The sequence below is a fragment of the Streptopelia decaocto genome (assembly GCF_964273445.1).
Source record: "Streptopelia decaocto genome assembly, chromosome: 2".
Taxonomy (NCBI): Eukaryota; Metazoa; Chordata; class Aves; order Columbiformes; family Columbidae; genus Streptopelia; species Streptopelia decaocto.
In genome coordinates, this window is record NC_138655.1 from 94,251,860 (window position 1) to 94,277,061 (window position 25,202).

Here is a 25,202-nt window from a genome sequence, read left to right on the forward strand (position 1 = left end):
GTAGCTCAAGGACATGATTTTCAGGATGAGTTACAACTATGCTGCTGATTTTATATTCATAAAAGCACACTCTGTTTCTGGTGTTATTCCGTCTCTTTCATTACTACAGACAGTCCCTGCCACACAGAGAAAATATTGTTTGCAGTAATGACCTTGGCTTGCAGGACGTGATAATTGATTTTGAAGGAAATCTTTTTGGTAGGAACAGGATTTGGGCAATGCCAACACTTGGGCACTTGAGAACCTACCCAACATCACGGTCTTTTGGGCAACAGTGGCCACTTTGGCAATACATTTGTATCTCTCTTTTTCCTTCCAAAAGTTTTTCCACACCTATCATTCCTTCAAGTCTCAAATGCCCCCTCCAAGAAGAGCCTGACAATTATTCTTGAAAACAGAAACTGAGCAATTGTATCACCTTTTATTTTTTTATTTTATTTTTCTTCTCCCTTTAAAAATATCAGGGAAGGAAGACATGGTCCTCTTCTTCCTGTTGCAGCAAAGGGATTGTTCGCCCAGGGAATAGAACAACTGTGGTGCTTTACTTCTTCAGCTCCTGGAGAGGTTCAAATGCACATCGCCCTGAGGGCAGGAGAGCCCTAGCAAGAGGTGGTGAAGCACAACTTTCAATGTACTAAATATAAAGACCCTGCAACTGCCCTTCAACAGTAACACGTGTGTTGCCAACACATTGCTCAGAAAAGGTGCTCTCAGGACACTTCAATTTTGCTTCACTTTGTGGATCTTGGCAAGGCAGAGAAGTCAGCTGCTCAAACCACAGCAGAGTTGAAGCGTTTTTAAAAATTGCAGTTTGAACAAAAACATAGGCATAGGCAAACAGTTCTAAGGTCAAACACGGACATCTGGCCTGTCAGTCTAACTTGAGGGCTAGTTTGCTGCTGGGCACATGATTTCTGCACTGACCTTTTGGAACTTCTGCTTCTGAAGCAAGAGCTGGGTCGGCTTTGGAGCAGAAGTCCAAGTTTTGGCTGTGTCTCTGTGCCTGGTTTACTTCCATCATCAATATGTTTTCAATGAGAGTCCTCTATTGACTATTTATAGTTCTAAACAAGGAAAACAAATACTGTCTCTTCAGATAAGCTGCCAATGTCTCTATAATTCCCACAGTTGTAGTGCTATGATTGGAATTTGGTGCCAGATGCATGGATTCCTCAAACAAACAGCTTTCTGGCAGGAGAGAGGAAGATCTGGCTCTAGCAAGCCTGTTTATGTAAAAAGTTGCCATGTTAATGTCTAGCATTACCTGGGCTGATTTGCTTTCAAGAAGCAGAGAAGCTAGACACCAGCTACTATTAATAGATAAAAGTAGAGATGGCAAATGTCTTCACATGTACACACACTTGGGCAATCCCATTGTAGCTGCTAAGTGACCCTGAAAGGGAAATTATAGACAAACATTTTTGTTTAGGCACCCCAATGGTAAGAGGAAATTTTCAATTACGCTGATATTTTTCTTGCTGCCACCAAGGGAGATGGTGCCCTTTGTGCTCCTGACAAGGCACAGAAAGGCGGGCAGGGAAGGTAGAGGTGGAGAAGAAGAGAGGAAAGAGAGAGAGATTTTCAGTGGATGGTGTTGGCCAAAGAAATATTCTTTCCTGGAGCAGAGTTTATGTGGACGGGTTGTTTTCGGAGCCTGATGATGGATCCCAGAAGTCACTGGTGAAAGAACAAAAGAGTCTTCAGGAATAAGAAGGATCAGCAAATAGTGCACAGGCTAAATTGGGTCACTCAGGAGAGGATCAAAGTGAAGGCAGAGAAAGGCATCAACTTTCAGAGTCAGATTGATTCCCTTCCCACTCTTGTCTCTCCCTCCCCCAGCCTCCAAACAGCTGAAAAGGATTTTGTGTTTTATTTGGCAGGAAATAAGCAAATGACCTGTTGTTAAGCTCTGGGCAAGCTGGTATGGTTTGTTTGCTTGACCTTTTTGTTTCAGGAACTTTGTGTACGCATGAGTGCTACGAAAGTTAGCTGCTGGCCAGCCCCGACCAGTTCCTCCATTCTGTGGGAACAGGAGGTCATTCTGGACCTTGCTTACCATCTCTGAGCATAGGGAAGCACCAGCCCCGTTCACTCTTCTGGATCCCTCACATGCCACTCTCACATGGGGAGGAACCACATTTAGAGTTGTCACAGTTTGTGTTTTCCCACTACCGCACCAACCAATGATTCCTTTAGCTGTGGCTCTGTGAGCTCTTCCTTGGTGTCACTCCTGGCTCCTCTTCCTAGCTCACACCACCCTTTGCAGGAAACTAGAAGATCCTGAAACCATGATAGCTTTTACCGCCTGGTACTGTTGAAGTTTATGTTGAACCAATGGGCTCCAGCTGGTGGTTTAACTTCAAGTCATGTGATATTAGGAGCTCCTTGCAGACCAGGTTTGGTTGTGGCCTGCCAAGAGTGTGCTTTGGTGGGAGTTTCCTCAGTGAGTTACCAGCCTGGGTGCAGCTCACCTGCCCCAGCATGCCGAGTCTCCCGCCCAGCCTCTCCCGGACCACTGTCTCCCCAAACCCTCTCACAGAGGGCCAGCTGTGCTCCCAGGCCACCTGTCCCAAGGGCTGCTGAAGCCCTGACTGCAGCACCAGGAGCCCCCTGGGGACTCCCTGCATGGGCTTCCTCCAGCAAAGCTGCGCCCAGGCCCTGCTGTGGAATCTGCCTGGCACTTCTGGCAGTCTGCCCCGTTGTGGTTTGTTGTTTGCTTGTTTGTTTTCCTCCACAATTTTATTGAGATTTCTCACTTTTAAACCCATTTGTCAGTTGCTACGTTCTGTTTTAACAGGCTCCTGCTGGCTGAATCCATGGGCACAAAGGCAATCAAAGCACTTACTTGGCACTACAGCATGCTTCCAGTGAAAAAAGCAGGGGGGCAGAAATTCAGGAAGGATATTTGACCAGGCATTACTGAAGCTAAGGTTTGTCAATTCATAATTTTAACACTCCATGGAAAGTATGTTGTTTAAAAATGCATACAGGGAATCTGAGCTGTAATTTTCCTGTGTCTTTGATCAACATGCCAGTGTGCTGCTGTGAAGTGAAATAGTGTAGGCTGATGGGTGAGAATTTTCCCCCAAGGGCATTCTGTTAGGAACGCAACAGTGCTGATTTAGCAAGGAAATAAATCTTGAAATATATGAATGCTGCTGTGTACATGCTTTTATGGCACTTGGGGAGGAAAGCAAAGTAATTTAAAAATACAGATGCCTTCATTCTACAGTTCTTTAGCATTTCAACATTGTATGAATCTTGAGTGACTAAAGCTGGCAGATAGACCTGTTACAGTTATAACCTGACACACTTCAGCATCCTGCCTTTGTAGTCTCTTGCAGGCTGAGCTCTCCGTAAGAGAGATCTTGATGCAGCAAAGGGAAGATAAAAGCCAGGCAGATACCAGTAGAGGGCTGGGAGTTGCCAGGCCCAGTAAGGCAGGTGTAGTTCTTGTGAAATCCCTGTCCTGTTAATTAATAACATTTAACTGTAACAGTATTTCAGCAATAATGTCTCTCCTACAGTTCTCCTACTGGCAACCCTCTCTCCACACAGCTAGTTTTGAATGCTGATCCACCATCAGGAGGTCCAAGTAAGTAACAGGACTTCTGCTCCTGAATTTACCCAGCAAGTTATGTTCTCTCTGAACCTGAGTTTTTCCCTTTCGGGTACTTACAGCAGAAACTTGAGACTATTGCCTTTTACAATGACATTGTACACGCCCACTGGGATTACAGCAGCTGCATTGCAACTCTGAAGATAAATGAGAACTGAATTTTCTGTGAGTTTTCCTGCCAAGTTGTACTGGCTTTGGGTAGCAAGTATTAGTACAGGAGGCAGCTTCATTATGAGTGCCTGGTACACACAGATACACCTAACATAAGGTGTGCGAGGCACTAAATGAAGCTTTGTGATCAACCCTCCTGCTCCTGAGAAGGAAGGGTAAAGGACACACTCTCGAGTTGTTCCCACAAACTATTCCGTGATTTTTTTTTTTCCCCTCTCCCCACTGCTATCCATTATGACACACAGACAAAGCATCTTAGGAGAAAGACCAGCACTTTGGCAAACAATCTGTCCCTTTGCACAGTATGACTATGTGTCATGTGGAGTTGAAGATCTCCTATTGTTTCTTTTACACTCTTGAACGCTCTTGGCAGCTCACATGGACTGGATACAGTACTTACAGTAAACAGCACACTGGAACTGCAAACATTGAGCAATCCACAGCAGTTTTGGAGGGTTAAGCCCAACTTTGCTAGCACAGCATAAGCAACTACATTTCAAACAATGCTTCTGAAGAAAGCTGTCTGTGAACAAATCAGTTATTCTTATGTTGTTTTGCATCATATTAGATCTTACATATAAACCAAGAAAGGCTTTTAGTGATTGGCAACACTCAGAAAAGGCTACCTGGTGTTCTGTTCTCAGAACAGGTCATAGCATTCTGTTAAAACCACACCAGTTGTAGAGTATACTGATGTACTGACCCCACTCCTCCTAACTGGAAAAAAAGCCTTTTAGTCTCTGCTTGTGCCTCACACCAGTGCAGAACCAGACTCCCAGCAGTCTTGGATATAACCAGGACCTGTCAGACTCATGTCTGGACCTGTATCTCAGTGCTTCTGCTCAACCTGCTGCATAGCTTCTCAACACTAGGCAGCAGATGCTTATAGAAATCATAGGCTTCACCCAATTTCCACCGATGCCATACAACCTGTCAAACCCCACCTTGATTAGTTTTAACTACTGGAATTATTTTTGTTAGGGATGTCTAATTACACAGCCAATTTAATTATAAGGACCTGGAGTTAATGCCTGCCTATCAGCTTGATCTTGTTGAATGCTTTAAATCAGATGCCTGTATTAACATCTATTTATAATAATTTACAATCCATGTCAGCCAGCTGCCATAGGATGATGGATTAGATATTACTAATGTAATTGTTAGTATAGAACAACAATCTTGGAAGCAAGGAAGGTTGGCTTTAGCACTATTGTACAGTAGCTGCATAGTCTTCTTGAAAACACTTGTATACCCATTCCTTCCTGTAAATGGCATATAGGAACAACAACTTTTCTTCAGAACTTCTATCATCTTTGAAAGTTAATTCAGTAGCACCCCCTTTTTGAGATGAAATCTTAATCTCTAAGAGGGTAAGTTACCTTGTGCTTAAATGCACTCGACACTGAGACAAACAGTTTTTTTATTCAGAATGTGTTGCCTGGCTGCCAGCCACCTTTGCCATTCCCTGATCAGCAGCATTATTTTAGGTCCAGGGTCTAAGCATCAATCCCTGATGAACTGTGTCCTGACAACAAGACATACTACTCTGTAATAATCTGGTTTAGATAGCATTAAACTCATTTTAAAGGGTCACAGTTAAGTGACTTCAGTTCACACTTGCCAGAATAGAGGCCCCTGGATTCCACAGAGCTTAGGTCTGATCACAGCACCATCATACACCCTTCAGCTTACTGGTGGAGGGAATCCAGAGGACCATGCCAGAAGTGCTCAAGCACCATCTCTTCAAGAATGTGAAAGAGTCATAAGTAAGTAAATATGAATAGCTTCAGCCAAAAAAAATATGCAAACACATCCATAATTAAGAACTTTCCTAGACAGGACTGCTGAAACTCTCAACTCTCAAGCTGCATTTTTTTCATTTCTCTCTTCTCACTGGAATATACACCATATGTTTGGGACAATTTACTGTAGGAAAGTTCTTCACAAAATTAATTCTGAAGGCTATTTTACAGTTGGAATGTCAGTTGTTTTAAAGTACACTGCCTGAACAAAGGTGATCATGTGAATTTTCTTCCCTCCCTTGAAATTTGCATGCACTCAAGGAAACTTCATTACCCCATAAAATAACATTAAATATAATAAACATGAAAATACTTCATACTGGATTTCCACTTCAGGAATGCCTCAGATAAATTATTAGTAACACAAGGTAGATTTTTAAGTTGTTTATTAATCTGAATATATAAAAAGACAGAAGTTGCCTACGATATAGGACAAAGCTCTTGCTTCATGAGGAAACAAAATTTTCTTTACAAAGTGAAAAAATAAATACCTTCTCAGAGTAAGGTTTATATGCTAATGTGTCATAAAAAAGTAGAGTTTTAATATTTTGACAAAATGTCTGTGCAAAGAAACAGATGCATAAACACATATTACTGCTACATTAAGGCAATATGAAAAGTATAGTCAGAAAATTTCAGTAAAGTGACAGTGTACTTTTCTAGCTTTGATTAAGCCAGTATTGCACCCAAACATGGTCTCTAGTTCCCTCTGTACCCTGGAGAATACACTAGGAAACCAGAGCCCAAAATGCCCAAGTAGGGGGGTGGAGATGAAAAAATTTTAGCAGGAAATGACCTACCCAATAAAGATGTTAACTGAAGAAAGCATTTAAAATTATACACAACCCTTATTGTAGAAATTAATGGTACATGCTTAATAGTTTAAAATCAGTCTGCAAAAATAAAGCCAATTTAAAGGGCAGCTCACTGGAGCTCCCCAGACCAGCAGCCAAGTTGGACATGGGAAACATGGGAGTACTGTGCTCACTGAGAGCTGTGAGTGAAGTCCCACAACAGTACTTCCATGGGACTCTCCTGACCCACCCTCAACACTTCAAGATTAACAAGCTTGTCCTACCCTTCCAAAGCTATTCTCCCAGAATTGTTTCTCAATTTAATAGAATTATGAATTAAACACAGCTGCTTGATGAAGGCTTGTAACTTTAGCTTAAGAAACAACTTTTATTAAAAGAAGTTCTCTCCTCTTTAAAGCGGTTTACTAAAAGCAGAAACTATGAGCCATACTAAACTTACTTGTAAAAGCTAGTCTTACTATTAAAATAAATGGAGCAACTGTACTAAAAAGGATTTAGAAAGTGTAAAACAAAAGGCTGCGTTGCTCTTGCTGGGTATATCAATATGCATACACCACATTTCTCCAGGGTTACCTAGCTTTTTGGCAACGCCACCATGCTACAAACATATGCATCATTCTCCTTTAAAGGAACATGAATTGATTACACTTCTCTCAAAAGATATCCCAAACCACTTTGGACATGCTGAACCAAAAATATTTATGTTAAAAAAATGCAGTATTTTTGCTTTTGATCATGGATAGGTGTCAAGAGTGATTGCCTTCTTCACAATCAATGGTTGCATTTCATATTAGTGCAGTTTAAAAGTACATGATGGGTGGATCATATCACAGTCAGATTGAGAAGACTGGTGTGGGTTGGCAAGTACACATGCTGGACATGCTCTACACGAGATCTGCAAACAGGACACAACTGGAAAGAAAAAACATTAGGAAATTAGTTTACTTCATATTTGAGAGTCTCTACACATACTGGAGACTTCCCTCTGTGTACACAATAATAAAGCACTTTACCATCATCTCCATATTTAAAACAAGGTATTGTGAGAAACATGCAGCTAATTTTCACCCTCACTGCAAGTCAACACAGCTAAAGCTTATCTTTCAAATGTATCTAAACACAATACTATTCAGAATTACTTTACCACAAACAAAATTAAGCTAGTGAGTTTTACTTGAATATCAATGTAAGCATATTAATCCATGACTTAAATATACAGAAACCCAAAACTTCCACATATTTGTTAACTGCCATCTTAATGGCATTGCAATTACCTGTAATTGGGCAGCACAGGTCTTGCAGCATACTGTGTGGCCACAGGGACAAAAGGTCGAATTTATTTCTTCTTCACAACACACCATACAAAGCATGGACTCCTTTAGCTTCCGCAGCTTCTCTTGCAGAGCTTTTGTTTGCTGGCAGCTAAGACCCTCACAATTGTCACAGTTCATGCTACTTTCAGAAGACTTAAGGGGGGAACTCGGAGGTGTTTGGTCACTTCTTGAAACAAGATCCACAATGCCAGCATTATAAAGAGCTCTCCTAGCATGATCATAAACTTCTTTTGACGTTCTTCTTATGTCAAAGACATATTTTTTACCAAGATTAATGTTTTCATTCAGGAATAGAGATGCTAGGTGGCCCTTTAAGTCCCGACTATACTGCATCATGACAGCACTGGTGACAGTGTCACACCTATAAAACAGGACAAATACAAACATGGTTAGTTAATGCCAATTAACCTATGCCTACAATAATCTGTTTCCAAAGTTGAAGTTTGAAGTAACAGCACTGAAATTAAAGCAAACAGAGCAGTCCAAGATAATATTTAAACTATTGAATGTTGTTTGCATGACAACTCTTTGAAAAGTGTAAAATGGAAAAGTAACAGTTATTTGACATCTTCTAACAGATGACTTGTCTGGCAAAATGGGGTTGGCCTACAGAAGTAACTTAAGGCATTATGATAATATAAATAGCCATTCTTGCTTAATCCACAGTTCAGTTTGGCACAGCACTTCTTTACATGGTAATTTCTAAACATTGCATTAAAGAATTCCATTTAATAGTCTTTGGCATAACACCTCTTTAAACAGGTTCTCAAAAAAATTTTAGCATAGAGTCAAATAATATCTTTAACCAAATTTCCACTCAGTACTTTATATCATCTGAAGGAAACCAGCGTAGAAAATTCAGCCATTTGTATTTGCCACTGAGTATTTCAGCTACCCTAAATCATGCTTTTCACACATTTCAGTGATATAGTTAAGTCTGCGGAAGCCTATTAAGGCATATCACTTCTCTAGGAAAGCAAAGACAAACACAGAAAACAAGGACTACAGCCTCGCTAGGCCTAAGGTCCACAATCTAAGCTTTACGGTTGAATGCTATTGCCTAACTAAAATTCTGTATAAGTTAAAAATCAAAGACTGGAAAGGACAGCAAAAGTTACAAGCAGACACCAAGTTCAAAAAGTTAAGACTGTCTAAGAGATTATATAACGCTTTGTGTCAAAAGCGTACGAAGAGTGCAAACCAGCAGTGCAAGTGGTTATAACTACAGAGCAGAAGACGACTTAACATCAGGTTCACAAAGTAAGCAGTGGTTGGCTGTTTAGCTGCAGTAGCTAGAAAGGCAACTAGAATCACAGAATGTTAGGGATTGGAAGGGACCTTGAAAGATCATCTAGTCCAATCCCCCTGCTGGAGCAGGAACACCTAGATGAGGTTACACAGGAAGGCATCCAGGCAGGTCTTGAATGCCTCCAGAGAAGTAGACTCCACAACCTCCCTGGGCAGCCTGTTCCAGTGCTCTGTCACCCTCACTGAGAAGAAGTTTCTTCTCAAATTCAAGTGGAACCTCTTGTGTTCCAGTTTGTACCCATTACCCCTTGTCCTATCATTGGTTGTCACCGAGAAGAGCCTGACTCCATGCTTCTGACACTTTCTGTATCTGTAAACATGAATGAGATCACCCCTCAGTCTCCTCTTCTCCAAGCTAAAGAGACCCAGCTCCCTCAGCCTTTCTTCATAAGGGAGATGCTCCACTTCATCATCTTTGTTGCCCTGTGCTGGACTCTCTCCAGCAGTTCCCTGTCCTTCTTGAACTGAGGGGCCCAGAACTGGACACAATATTCCAGATGTGATCTCACCAGGGCAGAGTAGAGGGGAAGGAGAACCTCTCTCGACCTACTAAGCACCCCCCTTCTAATACAGCCCAGGATGGCTGTATTGGCCACAAGGGCACAGTGCTGGCTCATGGTCATCCTGCTGTCCACCAGGACCCCCAGGTCCCTTTCCCCTCTCTAATAGGTCATTCCCCAACTTATACTGGAACCTGGGGTTGTTCCTACCCAGATGCAAGACTCTATACTTTCCCTTGTTATATTTCATTAAATTTTTCCCTGCCCAACTCTCCAGCCTGTCCAGGTCTTGCTGGATGGCAGCACAGCCTTCTGGCATGTCAGACACTCCTCCCAGCTTCATGTCATCAGCAAACTTGCTGATAGTACACTATTCCCTCATTCAAATAATTGATGAATATATAGAATAATAGAGGCCCCAGTACTGACCCTTGAGGCACTCCACTAGATACAGGCCTCCAACTAGCTGTGTTAATTGCTGTAACTGCATTAAAATTATCTAGTTTGAAAAGCTGTGCAGGTCTTTGCCTAGTATATGTACTTCAAGTATATGTGCTTCAAGTCCAATTCTTCTACAAAGCAACTGAAACATGGTAGTTAATTTAGAGAAAACACCACTAAGTTCTACTGATCAGTGCTGGACCTCATGGCAGCAATGAAAAGGGGTTAAAAATCAACCACCAACAAATAAGCACAGCACTCCTACCTCAAGAAAAAAAAAAATAAAAATCACAGGATAAAGACAGTGGATAGCTGCTGGCATGAAAAAATTCTGGGCGTGTGAGCAAGGACAGAAGAATCGTAGGAATATTTAAATACATGGGATGGTAAGGCAGCATACAGATTATTTCTTGCAACTGCAGGAACCAAATAAAGGAGAAACAAGGAGTACATGTGACACAGCACTGTAACAGGTTGCCCAGAGAGATTGTGGTGTCCCCTTCTCCAGAGACATTCAAAACCAACCTGGAAGCATTCCTGTGCTATCTGCTCTGGGTGAACCTGCTTTAGTAGGTAGGTTGGACTAGATCTCCAGAAGTGTCTTCCAACCCCAGCCATTCTGTGATATGAACTACACCTGCATATTTTGAAAGGCAATCTTTCTTCTCCTTTGTTCTCTCATCCTCCCTCTCAGATAAGGAGAAAACAATATATGTATTGTTTACAAAGTATTCAAAAACACTGTTAATATTCTGAAGTGCTGTTATTCAGTCACAGACTGAGAAATTTTGGCTACTTGTCCTGTACTCCCACACCCCACAAAATGGAAAGCAGCAAAAACATGTTCAGCTTCTGGACTTAGGAGGAAAACAGAGGCTGTGAAGACAACAAAATGTGGCAGAGTATTTCTGACATGCAGTCATGTTGCTGGTTACTTAAGCACTTAATTCAAATGCTGTGGAGAAGAGCAGCAGCAGTTGACTCTAGTGGCAATACTGACCTGTAAAACGCATGCGTTTCTGTAATTGCTCTATAGAGTCCACTTGCTGCCCTTGTACTGATCATCTTAAACAAGAGAACTACGCTATTACCAGACTCCTTGGTAACAGTCAGATATACATTCTTCCCAGACTGAGTTGCCATTTGAACAACAGGATAAGCAATCCTAAAAACAAATATAAAAAAAAGGTTACTTAGCTTTTAAGGATAAGGGCATTTTTCACAAACCGCTCCAGTGTGCTTTTATCAGAAGTTACAATGATATCTGACTGCTGTATGTAATGCTGGATTGAAGATGCTGCCTCAAAAATACATTTCAAAATCAAGAGCATTAAGGACAGTTGTCATATTGATTGTAAGCAGGTAGTGCCATCAGACCCTACATTCCAATATCTCCTTTTACTAATTCATAGAGCAGGCATTTTACATTTATGTAAAAAACAGAGGCATGCTCAGTACTTCTGAAAAATGGAAGATGGAAATGGTTCCACAAAACACATACCTGTTGATAGGACTGAAGTCATCTTTGCAGATGGATATGCCTTCAGGTCCAACACCAATAAGGAGTTTTTGCCCTTCACTATCTCTCACTGAGTGCCACTCTACCCCATAGTTCTCTAGCATTGTAGCAATCTGTAGAACCTGGTATTCAGCAGAAGCTTGACTTAAACCTTCTAGCTCCTTGTGCTTCGCAATAATGCTGTTGATAAAAATATTAAGGATAGGTGAAATAACTCAAGTATATGCCATTATTATCAGCAGCTTGTTTTAACATAGGTTTTTAGATGACCTAGTTAAACAGATTAATAAATGCTGCTGACCTGCTTTATCTGGCTATAGATTCCCAGTAATCATGAACTGGGAAGTACTGAGAACTACCCAAATATCCAGAGAATGTTCAGGAGACAATATTCTGCATTTGCTTAGAGATTTAAAAGCTACATGTAATCAAGACTTTCCAACTAACCCTCCCTCCCCCATCATATTTACCTGAACAACCACTAAGTTTAAAACTAAACAAACAAACCTACAGACTACCACAACACACTTAAACTTCCTTGACATTCAGGAACTGAGCCATGAAAGTGTTTTGGGAATCCTCTTCCCAGTGTAAGGACACTAAGCCAGATAAATTCTTGATAATTTTTTCACAAGTGTAGGTCTAAGACATAATTGCAATTTGACTACCATGGTCCACGTATTTAGATACCTGTATTTCCCCAAGTACCAGAGTTCAACTGCTTTTGCTTTTCAAACAAATAAATAGTCATCCTTGAGCTTAAAAAAATGAAACCAGAACATCAAATAAAACATTCAGGTTGTATTTTGATCTCCAAAGCTATTTACATGATTTTTTTTAAACAACACAAGATACTATATAGCATCAGCAATTCAGGACATAATAAAATCTTATGTTTTTGGTCTCCAAAAAAGATTATTTCATTGTGCTCTTTTTACCTCTCCAAAATGGTAGTGGTGAGCTCTTTTGCACACAACTCTTCATAGTTGTACTTGGCAGTGTTCTGGTTATAATCTCCAAACTTCATCTGTGCCAGCAATGCACTAAGTTCAATTGCATGCTCTGAAGAACACTGAAGATTACCAGCAAGAAGATCTTCTTTTATATGCAAGAAAAACATATGCCTGCAATGCAATCAGAAATGCTTGCTTACACAACACATTAAAAAGTCTTTGTAATCAAGATATGTATCAAATAACATCTGTTTGGTAACCCTTATTTCAGTAATCAAGGATTTACAGTGAAGGTACCAAGTACAGAAAGTCTGGCAGAAGGGAAAGAAAAGGGCCTCCATCTTATTATTAATTTACACTTAAAGATGAGGTTACAACTGAAGGTGGTATCGAAAAGCACTATTAGAAGAAATGAATGCTTTAATATCATGCTCTTAAGAACTGCTTTAACATCTAAGTCACCAAGTAATTTCAATTTAGTGAGCAAAATAAATGAAATATGTTTGGACTAGTTTGCTACGTTTAAATATCTTCGGTTGCCATTTACAAATTATTCTGCACTTCACAAAAGCAAATTTGGGAAGAGCAGCTCAGAACAGCATACACATGTCTATCACGCAGCAGGAGAAGCCATATATTCTCTACACACAGTTGAAATGCCTCTGCCACCATAGTCAAAGAGAAGATGGTGTTTTTGCCAGTGACACAATTAACAGAACAACTTGAAACATCTGAAAAAGCACTGTGGAATGAAATACAAAAGCATCTACTGCATATTTGTCAGACCAACCTCTGTACTTAGGATCAAGGCACATTTGACAACTAGCTTGAAATTAAGAATAACTTCGTGAATTTATCTAATATGTCAATTAATTAGACAAATCAAAATTCCCACCACCAGCACCATGCTAATTTCCCCTATAGTCAATCTTCTAGAAATTCTTCTTTACCTCCCCTCAAGGAAGCCAATATATAAATTTCTTACCATTTGTTCCTAAGACTCAACATACAGAAAACAGATGTAGAAGTAGTTACATATCACTGAAAAAAAACTTCCAATAAATGAAGCCTAGCACCCACAGGGATATGTCTTAGCTTTCACACTTACAGGACATTTATAGTTCACTTTTCTAAAATTAAGTGTAGTCTACTTTTCTTAAAAAGCTATACTGAATCACTCATCACTGAAGCTGAAGATGCTAGTAGGCGATTAACTTTCTTTTCAACGGCAATTTTGTATAACATATTATATTTGTCTGTTGTAGTGCTCTGCAATTACATGTACAACAGGGCAAACGGGTACTTTTTCAGCACTATGACCAATTACATAACTTGCAAAACTTGTGTTTGTTCTTAGCTCTACCACAGTAAATGCTGCAGCTAAGAAAATACTGGCACAAAAGACGTCCCACATGCAGAACTTTTGTGATCAGAAAATAATGGATATTAAATTATCCCACAAGCTGCTCCACAATGCATTTCCTGCAGCAAGTCACAGGCCCAACATCTCCCTTTGCAAGCAGTTTGAAGCATGCTAGAGCTTCACTGCAGTTTAGACACCAGTGCTTAATTGCATCATTCAAATATCCAGACATCAATCTACAATTCAACAATTCTAGCGGGGGTCTGGTAGAAGTGAACATCCTCAGTCTGTGCAGGATATAAATATGGGTGACAAGGGGACCAGAACTTCAGACAGTACAATTGTCTCCACTGTTAGCAGGTTATTCCTTGTTTAGGCTTTTCTTGGAGTAAATCCCAAACCTCTTCTCCAATCCCTTTCTCCTACTTTGCCAATTCATAACTTTTTGGCTTGGGCCACAGAATGGCTTTTAAAATGCATAGCTTGTACGTGCCTCTTTTGGGATTCAGTCCATCAATGCAGACAAAGTATTTGACAAATAACACTGTGTCCAAAATACATTCAAATAATAGGTCTCTCCCTAATTCCAATCAACATTTCATAAAATAAACAGCTTTTCATGCACCTCTAATCTTCTATTAATACCAGAACAGGTTTTCTAGTCATTATAAATGTGTGCTAATTACGCATGCAGTATTTCAAAGAAACATCTGACAATTTTCTCCTCATTAGCTGACACATGTTTACAACTACCCATACCTAAATGCTGTATCTTCAGTTTATTTTATACACACTACAGCACTGACTACACAGGGAAGAGTCTGTCTTCTCCCCTTGCTGTGAAGACCTTCTATTGACTTCAAGAGGGAAGCTGAAAGAAAAGACTGCTCCTGCAAATACAGAACCAACTACAGTAGAGGCATGGTTTGTCACATTCCATTACTAAAAAGACAGTAATGGCATAGGTAGACAAAAAAGTTTAAAGTACAATGTGAAATAGCATCACATTACCTAACATGCAGTAACTTCCTGTAACTATCACAAAATAAAACACCTTACAGGGACTAAGCTACTTTGCGTTTTTCTGATAAAGTGGACCATGGTAGGGCATATAAAAGGGACAATAACTGCAAAGTAACTAAAACTATGCAAGTTCATGTCCTGGCTTACACTATGGTAAACTATTCTGTTGAGTCTGAGAAAACAGACAAAACCACTTGTATTTAACAGTCCATTTCACAAGGTCATCAGTCTGCACCTAAAAAACCTATTGCTGGCCCCAGCCCATTGCCTAACCTCTTCCATAATAGGTCAGAAACCAGTTAACATAGGGCCTGCTAGTCAATTTAGTTTTTGAATGACAGTGAATGACTTCATACTGTTGGTTTTTTCTACTTTGAGTCTATCAGTGTGTTTGAGGAAGAAAAAGCATCTAGAAATTGAAATACAGTGAGGGCTGCAAACATTTTATACATCTGAAAGTTATTCTGATTAGTGCAGATTCCAATTTGCTTATCCAGCCTAAGGTTGCATTTCTCCAAAGCTATATTAATATCCATTGCAAAATCATCCCTTTTCAAGGATCAAAACATGACACAACAGCCAGAATCTGATAATAAAAGCATATTTTTTTTTAAACATAAAACTTAAATGCATGTTATTTTGCCTGTTTAAGGCTCAAAAGACTTTTAAAATTGTTGAATACAGACAAGCAAAACAAAAGGATTAGGAGCCTCGAGGGAGTTCCTTATCTAATTCTGCAAAGCCTAAACGACGCAGCAGTGTGTCTGTTAAAAACCTGGTCATATTACAGTTTCTATTAGTTACTAGAAAACATTTCGCTAAGTTTTTGTAAATTAGATGGTGATGCAATCACTTAATAGCAGTCAATCCACTGTCTCCTCTCTAGGAATCTCTATATATAATGAAAAAAAAAAATCATTAAAGCTTTTCCCACCTCTAAAGATACTTAGGTTGTGCAGTAAAAGGGTACTCAGTTTTTTTGAGAAATTATTTCAGTGTATTTTATGCTTAAGGGATTTTTTTTTAACCTAGCACATTTTAAAACAGTTACCCACTTTAAAACTGAAAATGGAACTGTTTATAATTGAAGTCCTTTAAAGGTTACATTTCCAACATTGCTGGTAGACTTAGTTTGACCACTATATAAGAAACTAATTGTTTCTGTTTCTGCATCATCCACCACTTCAGCTATACACAATACAGTAATATTACCTGTTATAAACTTGAAAAGTAACTCAAGTCACACAAAGGTATGTTTCCTACCCCCTGCCCCAAAATTCTCTTAGCACATTCATCAGCTTTTTACTGCACTTGCCAAAATTTCATTTCATCTTTAAATCTTCACAGAAAGCAAGTCTTCGCAACTCTGAACTTTACCAACCGATTGTTGTGGCTCCTAGTCACCTTAACATCTCCTAGACATGTTGGGACATTGAACAACTAGCAGCAGCTTTAAGAAACAGCATAACTTGCCATTGCACTTGCAGCCTGAGTTCTACACATAACAGTGTTAGTACAAAAGACAGTCTATATAACCTAAACCAGCATTAAGTTTCCCCCCTAGACCTCATGCTAGCTCAATATTCCTCTGTTTTCAGTTCCAGAATATTTCCTTTGAGTTTGGTAGTTCAAAACTACATAGAAATACTGACAAAATACAAAGCATCAAGTTTCCCATAACCATACTTCATTAGCCACTGGCCAGGCAGAATTTCTTCTGTTCCAAAAGAAAAGCAGTTTTAGAATTAGAACAGGATCACATGCCTTCCTCAAGCACTAGTTACCACTGGCGATTTTATATTAATTTAATTCTTATTTTTGTCACAGTGCTTTTCATATAATTTAAGTTCTGTGGGCATATTAAAACACTTAGTAAAATAAAATGCACAGTGTGATTAATGTATTTTAGCTGCACATAAATAATTTTACACAAATGCTGTAGAAAGAGAAGGTTTTAAGTACATTTCAGCAGATGGCCCGTTTTACAAAAAATACAGTTACCAAAGTAAAGTCACATCAATCTCTTTTTGCTTCCCTCTGGACTGATTACACTGAACACCAGTACCAGAAATGGATATCAGTATTTCACTACAATGAAATTCCTTCAGGAGGCAGATAACCTAGTTAGTGTTCATCCAACTGAATTGGCAATAACAGCCCCACAAAATAAGTGCTATGGAAAGTGTGGAGTATAAATAATACAAGATTATATATAATAATATATTATGTATAATACAAGATTAATTTCTCAATTTCTTAACTCATTGAAAATGACTATGTGCATTAGGATTCCAAGTTCTGTGCTGAAAACTTTGATTTTACTACTTCAATCAAGGAAAGGAAAACAAGGCAAATAGAAATCTAAAGACTATATTAAGAATTTTCATCTCTAAAGTTAGCTTAGCCAGTGGAAAAAGTGACAAACTCCAATCCTTTACCAATAAAAGTATCTGTATATGACTAATGATTCCTAAACTAGAAATCTAGCTAAAAGAACCCATTCTCTTGCCAGACTACTGGCAAGGATCTTAGCACACATCCCGAGGGGACTGTTCTCTTTGGGTATGACACTCCTTACCATAGAGTAAGACTCTTTCCTACTGTGAAGTAAATTGACAACTCTGTAGTCTAAAGGAATCAAAATTAAGAGGCTTTGTTCTCCCCTAAAAATATAAATCGATGAAGACCTCTTAGCAAGAGAGTTCTGTTTCTAAAAGCCTATATAATGCCACTCCTTATGAAAAAGGAAAGTCAGGCACAGTTACAATTATGTTCCTCAGTATCTTTGTTCTTATTGCTCTCAGAGTGGGTGAAAGGTTACCAACTGGAATTCAACCGATTTAGACAAACAGATCCATTAAACTCACCCTGGTGTCTATTACAACAGGCTTTTATTGCATGTTGAAAAAAAATAAACAAAAACAACATTGCTGCACTGGCTAGCAAATACTATAGGATAATTGGATGTTTTTCTTTTTTTCTACCTACTGCATGTATCTAACTGCTCAAAATATTTTACAAGACAGTTTTTAGTTTTCACTAATTCATCAATACACCTGGATAACACTACAAAAACAATGTACTTTGTAAATATAATTCTGACACGGGGCAGGGGGGGCAGGGGCAGAATCACACACAACTTTCAAACAGCTTCCAAAACAATAATTAGCGATGTCAAGGCTGGCAAAACACAGCTCTTTTGAAGGCTTCTTGAGATTGTGCAACTTGTTAGAATCTGGTGTGTTATTTTAAATTGTCATTGCTTATATACGAGTATTCGATTTTCAGTCAAGTTATGCAAGACAACTTCTCCCGTTTTTAAGTACATCTGGGTCAATTTTACATTGCTCAAGAAGCGATTCACTTTAAAGTCTTTTAGCTTTTGTGTGATCCCTGCAAATTGACTTTATCGTACCAGATTTAAACCCATTGTTCTCCTGGACGACCGTTTGGCACAATTTGCCTCCCGTGCGGTTCGGCAAACACTCTCCTTGTTAAGGTGGCTACAAGTTCCAACACTTCACTTCTACGTGTTTCACACAGCAAGCTTTTAGCCACCGCAGAAGAAAGTTCTGCCCCGAGACAGAGGTGCAGGCCAATCAGGAGTTGAGTTCCTGGGGCTGCCCGGGCCAAGTCCCAGCGCCTCGGCCGCCGATTCGCCCGGCCCGCCGAGGAACTTCCAGCAGAGGTTACTCGCAGCCAGTGACCTGGAGTTACCCCGGCGGGGCGGCGCGCAGCCCCGGCTGCAGCCCGCGGGCCGAGAGCCAGCAGCGCGGCTCCTCCCGGCCCCTCGGCAGCGCTGCAAGCCCCGGCTCTACACCCGCCAAAACGTCTCCCGGAAATCCCCATCAGTTGAAGTACCATCGGTTCTCCAAGTCGCAGCTCCTCACCGTAATTCAATGCTTCATAGAATTCGATACAAAACCCACCCATAAATCATTTCGACAAAAACCTGACTTACTTTTTTTTTCTTTTTACTAACTGTTGCATTACCTATCAAGAAATATAGAAAACAGTGAAAACAAATGTGACATGACAAGCTTATGATCTAGATCTTGGACTAGCAGCACGTTTATCTTCAAGCAAAAAAGATAGCAGTCCTTTTCAAGCCAATGCGATTTTTCCATTAAAAAAAAATGTACAGTTATCCAAACTCTTCTAAACAAGAAGCACACTGTTCACATTTCAGAGTTGTTTATAGAACTCTAGCTGACAGCAGCAGATTAAATTTGAATAGCATTCTTGCACTGAAGCATTTTAATTCCCCTGAAAACAATTCTAAACTACAAAATCCTGTGGTGAAAATCAGTACCAGGCAGTCAAATAAAAAATTAGAAATTGAGATCCAAGCACAATAGAAATAAAACACTTTTAACCCTGTAAAAAGGAAGTGTAGTAAGGAGTTTTTTTTCCCATGCAATTCTTCCATTCTCAAAAAAACTTGGTGAAGGTGGTTTGTTGCCACAGTGGCCAAAGATACAACTGTAACTCCTGTTCTGCCTTCAATAGCAAGGCAGCTTTGTTCCAAAAGATTAAAAAAATGCATGATGTTGCAATCTTGCACTGGATTGTACAGTGATTAAAGGTAACAGAAGCAGAGGTTGATGTTCAGTTGCCAGATCAGCTTTTCACACAGCATGTACAAACATGAACATTAAATTGCTACATATACCTTTAAGTGCAAGATAAGGATCATACAACAAGGGTTGACAAAGCTTCCCAAGTATGTAGAAAAAAAAGGTAAAAACTCAGTCACAACACTTGCTGTTATAATCACAGTGAAGCATACCAACAAAATTCAGAATTAGTTGCAGCTTCCCAGGTTTCAAAAGCAGTCTCCACACGCATCTAATCTATATCTAAAAATAGCACCAGAGGCAGCAAAGTAAATCTGGGAGACTGCCAGACCACCCTATACATCAGCTGTGGTCATAACTGCTAAAGGAAACCAAAGATATCTGTCACTATTTCTTTGCTGACCAGCACATTGACTTTCCAAGTAAAGGGAAGAAAAAGTGTCATCTCTAACTGTACAGCTAATGCTTGCAGTTCTATTATATGATATACCTATTGATTTAAAATTCTGTGACAGGTTTAACAAGTGTTTTTGTCTTATCCTTGATACCACACACACTTACATGCAAACTAAACACAAAGGCATATTTATGTGCCTATGTAAACCCTGAAGAAGACAACTTGAAAAAAACCTACTAAAACAGTGTCAGCACTACAGAGATATACACCGACAACAGGCACTATGGAATTCTAGGTCTGCTATACATAGACTGGGCACACACAACTAAAAGGTTGCTATTGCAAACTACTTCACAACTTATATTTGTTTATAGAAAGAATACTAAAAATACTCTGGGTGTAGACTGAACAGGTTATCTGAAGCCTTAGAAGTATTCATGTTCGTTGGACACAGTGACATTAAATATAGTGTCAATGCCCATTGTTCTCCAAAATTACAAGCAAATATTTCCAGAGCAGAATGTTAATATTATTATGACTGAGCCTCAATTAATTTTAAAATTGTTTGTCAAAAGTATTAGCTTTAGAGCAGTCTTGATTTCTACATAAAAGAAAGCTTATCCCACCTACAGCCTTTTCAAGTCATCTTTATAGTGGAGAAGTATTTGCTACTTTGATGTAGGTAGACAAGTTCTGTTATATTCTAGCTACAAAACCTGTCTTTTAGGCCCCTGGGGTATGTTTCACCAGTTCAAGCTCTCCATTAACTTGCACAACCTGCCAAGTCTTGCATTGACAGTGTTGGAGGCAGGAACTCAGGTGTCTGCAAAAACCTTGTAAAGTTGAACAAACATTCATCAGGATAGCAGAAAAATTCCAATCATATCAGCTTTGGGTTTCCTCAGATTCACCCCAGTTTGTCTGTGTGTACACAGATCCAACATGCTCAGGGTAATCTGCCTCATCAGGTATGAAGTTATGTTGCTCCTTTTGTTCTACATAAAAATCCTTTGTTCTTTGGTTTTATGCTTACTCTCCTTGAGAATATTTAAACAATGGCACAAGTTTCTTTAAAGATAATATGCCAGAAGAGTCTAAAAATATGCCATGGATAGCAGATTTTTCCAAAATAAGGTACATCAATACTGGAATTTGTTAGGATGTATTTGCCTAACTAAACCTATTATATAGAACAACTATGGTATAACTCCATTGCATTCTGAAAACTTGAACGAGATTGATGAGCTGAAACCACTTACCAGAAGTTACACCCCTGCACATTAGTTCAAAAAGTAAAACAATACATGCATGCTCTTAACTCAAAGCCTTTTTCCTATGAAATAAACAGCAAATCATGCTGTCAGCCTCTGACCAAATTATTTAGACAAATATTCTGTTGTATTCATGGCCTTAATTCTGAGAGTACAAAGTTGAGTAGTGAAAACGTCTTTTGAGATTATCATACAGACACTCGTTTTCAATTTGTCCCCTTTGTATTAACTGTATTCTCTAAAGGTAACAGGAAAAATTAGCTGAAAGATCAGAACTGAATATATCATCTGTGGCTCAGAGTTCTTTAAAAGTTATGTCTATTGATGTAGTAATCAAACTTGAGTAAAAAGCAAATGTTCCCTACTAATCTTAGAAGACTAATTCTTACGACTGGATAACAGTATAACAATTTAGTTAAGAGTACTGGACACAGAAGCAACAGAAGAGCTGTTTCTTTTGTAGCCTCAAGGGCCTGTAGCTATCTGAAAGTTACTGTAACATAACACCAGACAAAAAGGAACTCGGTAAGTTTTTTGCACTTTGGGAGCAATTGTTTCCTGCTTTTCTGTACCAGCAGTTTAGAACGACCTAGAGTAACACCACAGAACAGGGGTTACTATCGGACATGCAAAAATCATATACATAATTTGCTACTGGTAGTTTAGTTTCTTCTGCTTTCAGCAATAAGTGCTCATGGAATTACCTACATTCATTAGTTAGCTACACAATACTTACAATATTACCAGTCTTTTATATTTTTTTTTCCAAAAACAAATAATACATTTAAGTAACACTAAGATTTTAAAACTACAAAGAAAAGTAAAACTAAGAGTACCAGAAGATGGAAGAAATAAGGTCAGTGTGCAATCACTTCCATCAGTTACAGAAATTGAACACAAAGTAATAAATTATATTTACTTACAACCATCTTCACCTTACCTCGTCTGTTCTTGTAAGATAAGATGCGGCTCTACAAAAAACTTGACTCTTAATTTCAATCTGTAAGGGGCTAAACCATCCATCTGCTGGGAGATCCTGTTCCTCAAATTCAGCCACAGATTCTCCCCTTTGCTGCCAGTGAACTGCAGTCCAAAATAATCAACTTCTATAATTCCCAACCTTCTGCAAACCTGAAAGGAAGATATTCTTTATAATGAGCCCACAACATAACAACGAAAACTATCACCTGAATCAAGTATTGTTTCAGACTGCTCACTTAAAAACACAAAAAATAAAACCTGCCGTAAGGAACTTTATACAAAAGATTACTTAATTACTTGGATTTTAAGTTGTGTACAAAATAACACGTAAACAAATACCAAGAATAAACGGGGAATTTCTCCACTGGTTAAAAAGGACATGGACTTCCATGGTCAAATTCTAGCCCCCTTCTCATCCCCAGAAGAGGCACTTCAGAGGGGATTTCCAAAAGAAGATTGTATCTATTTAACATCACAGCCATGGAGCTTTCTAGGAAAGGAGGAGAAAAAAAGATATACAACCCAGAAGTTTTATTTAGATGCCACCAACAGACTGGGCTGCTGCATTTGGCTCTCTCCAGCATTCCTACAGCAGCCGCCGCAGCCACATCGAGGCGACAGAAGGGCGAAAGCACATGGACAACAGCTCCAGCCAGCACAACCCCAGCAGGCCACGGGGGCCAGCTCGGCACCGCCCGGGCCAGGTGGGTCCCACTCGTGCCTCCCCCCCACGCCAGAGGCAGTTCGAACAGGCTGCAGCGTGAGGCTGAGGCCTGCCCTTCCCACGCAAACTGTAAATGAGAAGGGAGAAGAGCCGGAGAGCCCCAAGGCAGGGCATGCGGCAACTTCTGCATCCATCATGGAGGAAAAAAAAAAATAAGAAGAAAGAAAGAAAAAAAAAAACCCCAAAACAACAAAACCACACCACAGAAGCGGGGAGACTGCGGCGGCTCCCGCCGGCTCCCCGCCCCTACGGCCGCGGACGCCCCTGCGCAGGGTCGCGCCGCCGCCCAGCCCTGCCCCGCGCCACCGCCGCCCTCAACGGCCGGGGCGCCGCGAGCCGGCGCCGCCGCGCTCCTCGCCCCCTCAGCCCCCCACCTGCGCGGGGTATGAGGGACAAGGAACGGGTGACGCGCGCCCGCCGTCTGTCAGGCACCAACGGTCTGCGCTGCCCAGCGCCGAGCCTTCGCGTCCCTGGAAGGCGGCAGGGCAGCGGGAAGGAGAGCGCAGCGCGGCCCCCTCACCTGGTTGAGGCAGTCCTCGCCGTTGGCTTTCGCCTCGACCTCCACCTCCATCACCACCGCGTCCGGCCTGGTCACATAGCACAGCATGGCTGAAGCCAGCCAGCGCCGCCGCCGCTGCTGCTGCCACGGCGGACACCCGGAGCGGCTGTTGCTGCCGCTGCCCGCGGGAAATCACAGCTGTCGGTACGGGCTGAGGGAAGGTGCGCAGTCGTCCCTGCCCGCCGCCCACGCCCGGCCGCTTACAAGGACCAGCCAACCACCCCCCTCTCCCAGTGCTTGCGCTCCGGCGGCTCCGCTCCCTCCACATATACCCTCCGCCTCCCCCTCCCCACTCCGAGCGGCACCTGCGGACCAATCACGAGGCGCCGCTCACCGCTGCGGGCCGCCGCCGCCACCAATCAGCGCCGCCAGCCCTGGGAAACGGCGGCGGCCGGGAGGGCGTCTGTTGTGGTCGCTCTCTGGCGCCCCCTGGCGGGGCTTTGGGCCGCGGGCGGCCGGCGAGACTCTCCACCACCCCCGTTCTGGGGGCTGTCCCCCATGCCCGGTGCGGAAAGCCCCTGTCCCGGGCCCTGCCCTGCGCGGAAAACCCCTGCCCGCCGTGGCTTGGCTGCCCGAAGGAGCCCGCCCTCGGGGCTTTCTTCCTCTTCAGCACCCAGCACCCCCAAATTACCTTCATCCACCGTCACCTGCAATAGCCCAGTACTGCTTACCCTGGAATTATGTCTGGCAGCAAAACAAGTTCTTCTAAGTGAAGGTGGAGACCAAACTTAACGGCAGCGACTCTCTACAAAATTTACTTGAGAACGAGTGGCCAGGAGCTATGAGGCAACTAAATATTTTCACAGCTCATCTGTAAACTTTGCAAACACTTATTTTCAATGAAAAGAAAAATAACATCTGGATTAATGCTCTCTCTCTTATATTCTCTCTGGCTTTGGCCCAGCTTTGTGTTATGCAGCATGCAAAAGCACTGGAAATGTGGAAATTTTAAGAAGTATCTGGCAATTTTAAGAAGGACCAGCCAAGTGATACCATGGCCTCTATTTCACTGTCATGCTAATGGATAATGGAGCTTGTACACTCGTTGAATTCTGTACGTATGAAACTTGTAGGTGATTCCAGGCCAGGGGAGGAACACCTGCACCGGGTGAGCGCTTAGAAGTGTTTGTTTGACAAACATACACAAGGTATATAGAGCAAAGTTTATGGCTGCTTTAACAATGTAAATTGAAATGACAGGGAGGACTAAGTACAAAATGCACGCTGTGTGGGTTCTGGAAAAGAAATGCAGATCAAAGAAGTACTGAGCAGTGCAGTGGTGAGGAACAAGCAGGCTGTCAGGGGAAGAACTAAGAGAGGAAATGGGGATCTGAGAATGCAGTGAAGGATAATAGGAAGAAGAACAAACCACAGCACTAATGCAAGGTCACAACAGGGCTGAATACTAGCTTGTTCCCATGTATATGGGTCGCTAGCTTCTGTCTGGGTATTTCTGCTGCACTTTTCAGGGTTGTCAGTATTTTCAGTTTTACTAAAGGAACTCTCAGAATAGATGCTCATTCTTCTGGGAACTCTGCAAACACAGTATATGGCTATTCTGATAAGTGTACATAGAGCTATATCCATTTTGTTCATGTGAACTCTGTAACCAGAAGACTGCTCAGATTCGAAGCAGCCAGAACAATAAAAGGCAAGTAAGAAACAGGACATGAGATGTCAAACCTGAATGGTGCTGCATTTCAGCTGTACACTTACTAGCTCAGATTTTTTGTGCCCAGGTCTATAGTGTTTCAGTCAAATAGCGTAGTGTCTTAAAGACCAGACTCATAGAGTTAAGGGTAGAAAAACAGAAATAAGATGAAAGATGAAAAAAAATCACAAAAC

At 41.0% G+C, this 25,202-nt stretch overlaps 1 protein-coding gene across 1 annotated transcript; it reads right to left on the reverse strand.

The window, feature by feature from the left end:
* Positions 1-5,968: 5,968 nt before the first annotated feature.
* Positions 5,969-23,597, reverse strand: MYLIP (myosin regulatory light chain interacting protein). The gene is made up of 7 exons (XM_082044820.1): positions 23,319-23,597; positions 22,034-22,224; positions 12,448-12,633; positions 11,492-11,689; positions 10,991-11,155; positions 7,682-8,102; positions 5,969-7,319 (listed from the first exon to the last, which is right to left on the reverse strand). Exons 1-7 carry the CDS (start codon positions 23,403-23,405, stop codon positions 7,230-7,232), a joined length of 1,338 nt encoding a protein of 445 aa, XP_081900946.1. The 5' UTR covers positions 23,406-23,597; the 3' UTR covers positions 5,969-7,229.
* Between the last annotated feature and the right edge of the window lie 1,605 nt (positions 23,598-25,202).

Coding starts and splice junctions, on each gene's coding strand:
- MYLIP (XM_082044820.1), bottom strand. CDS start 23,405: ATGCTGTGCTATGTGACCAGGCCGGACGCGGTGGTGATGGAGGTGGAG. Junction 11,690..12,447: donor ACCACTACCATTTTGGAGAG/GTAAAAAGAGCA, acceptor TTTTATCAACAG/CATTATTGCGAAGCACAAGG. Junction 11,156..11,491: donor GACTTCAGTCCTATCAACAG/GTATGTGTTTTG, acceptor ATTTGTTTTTAG/GATTGCTTATCCTGTTGTTC.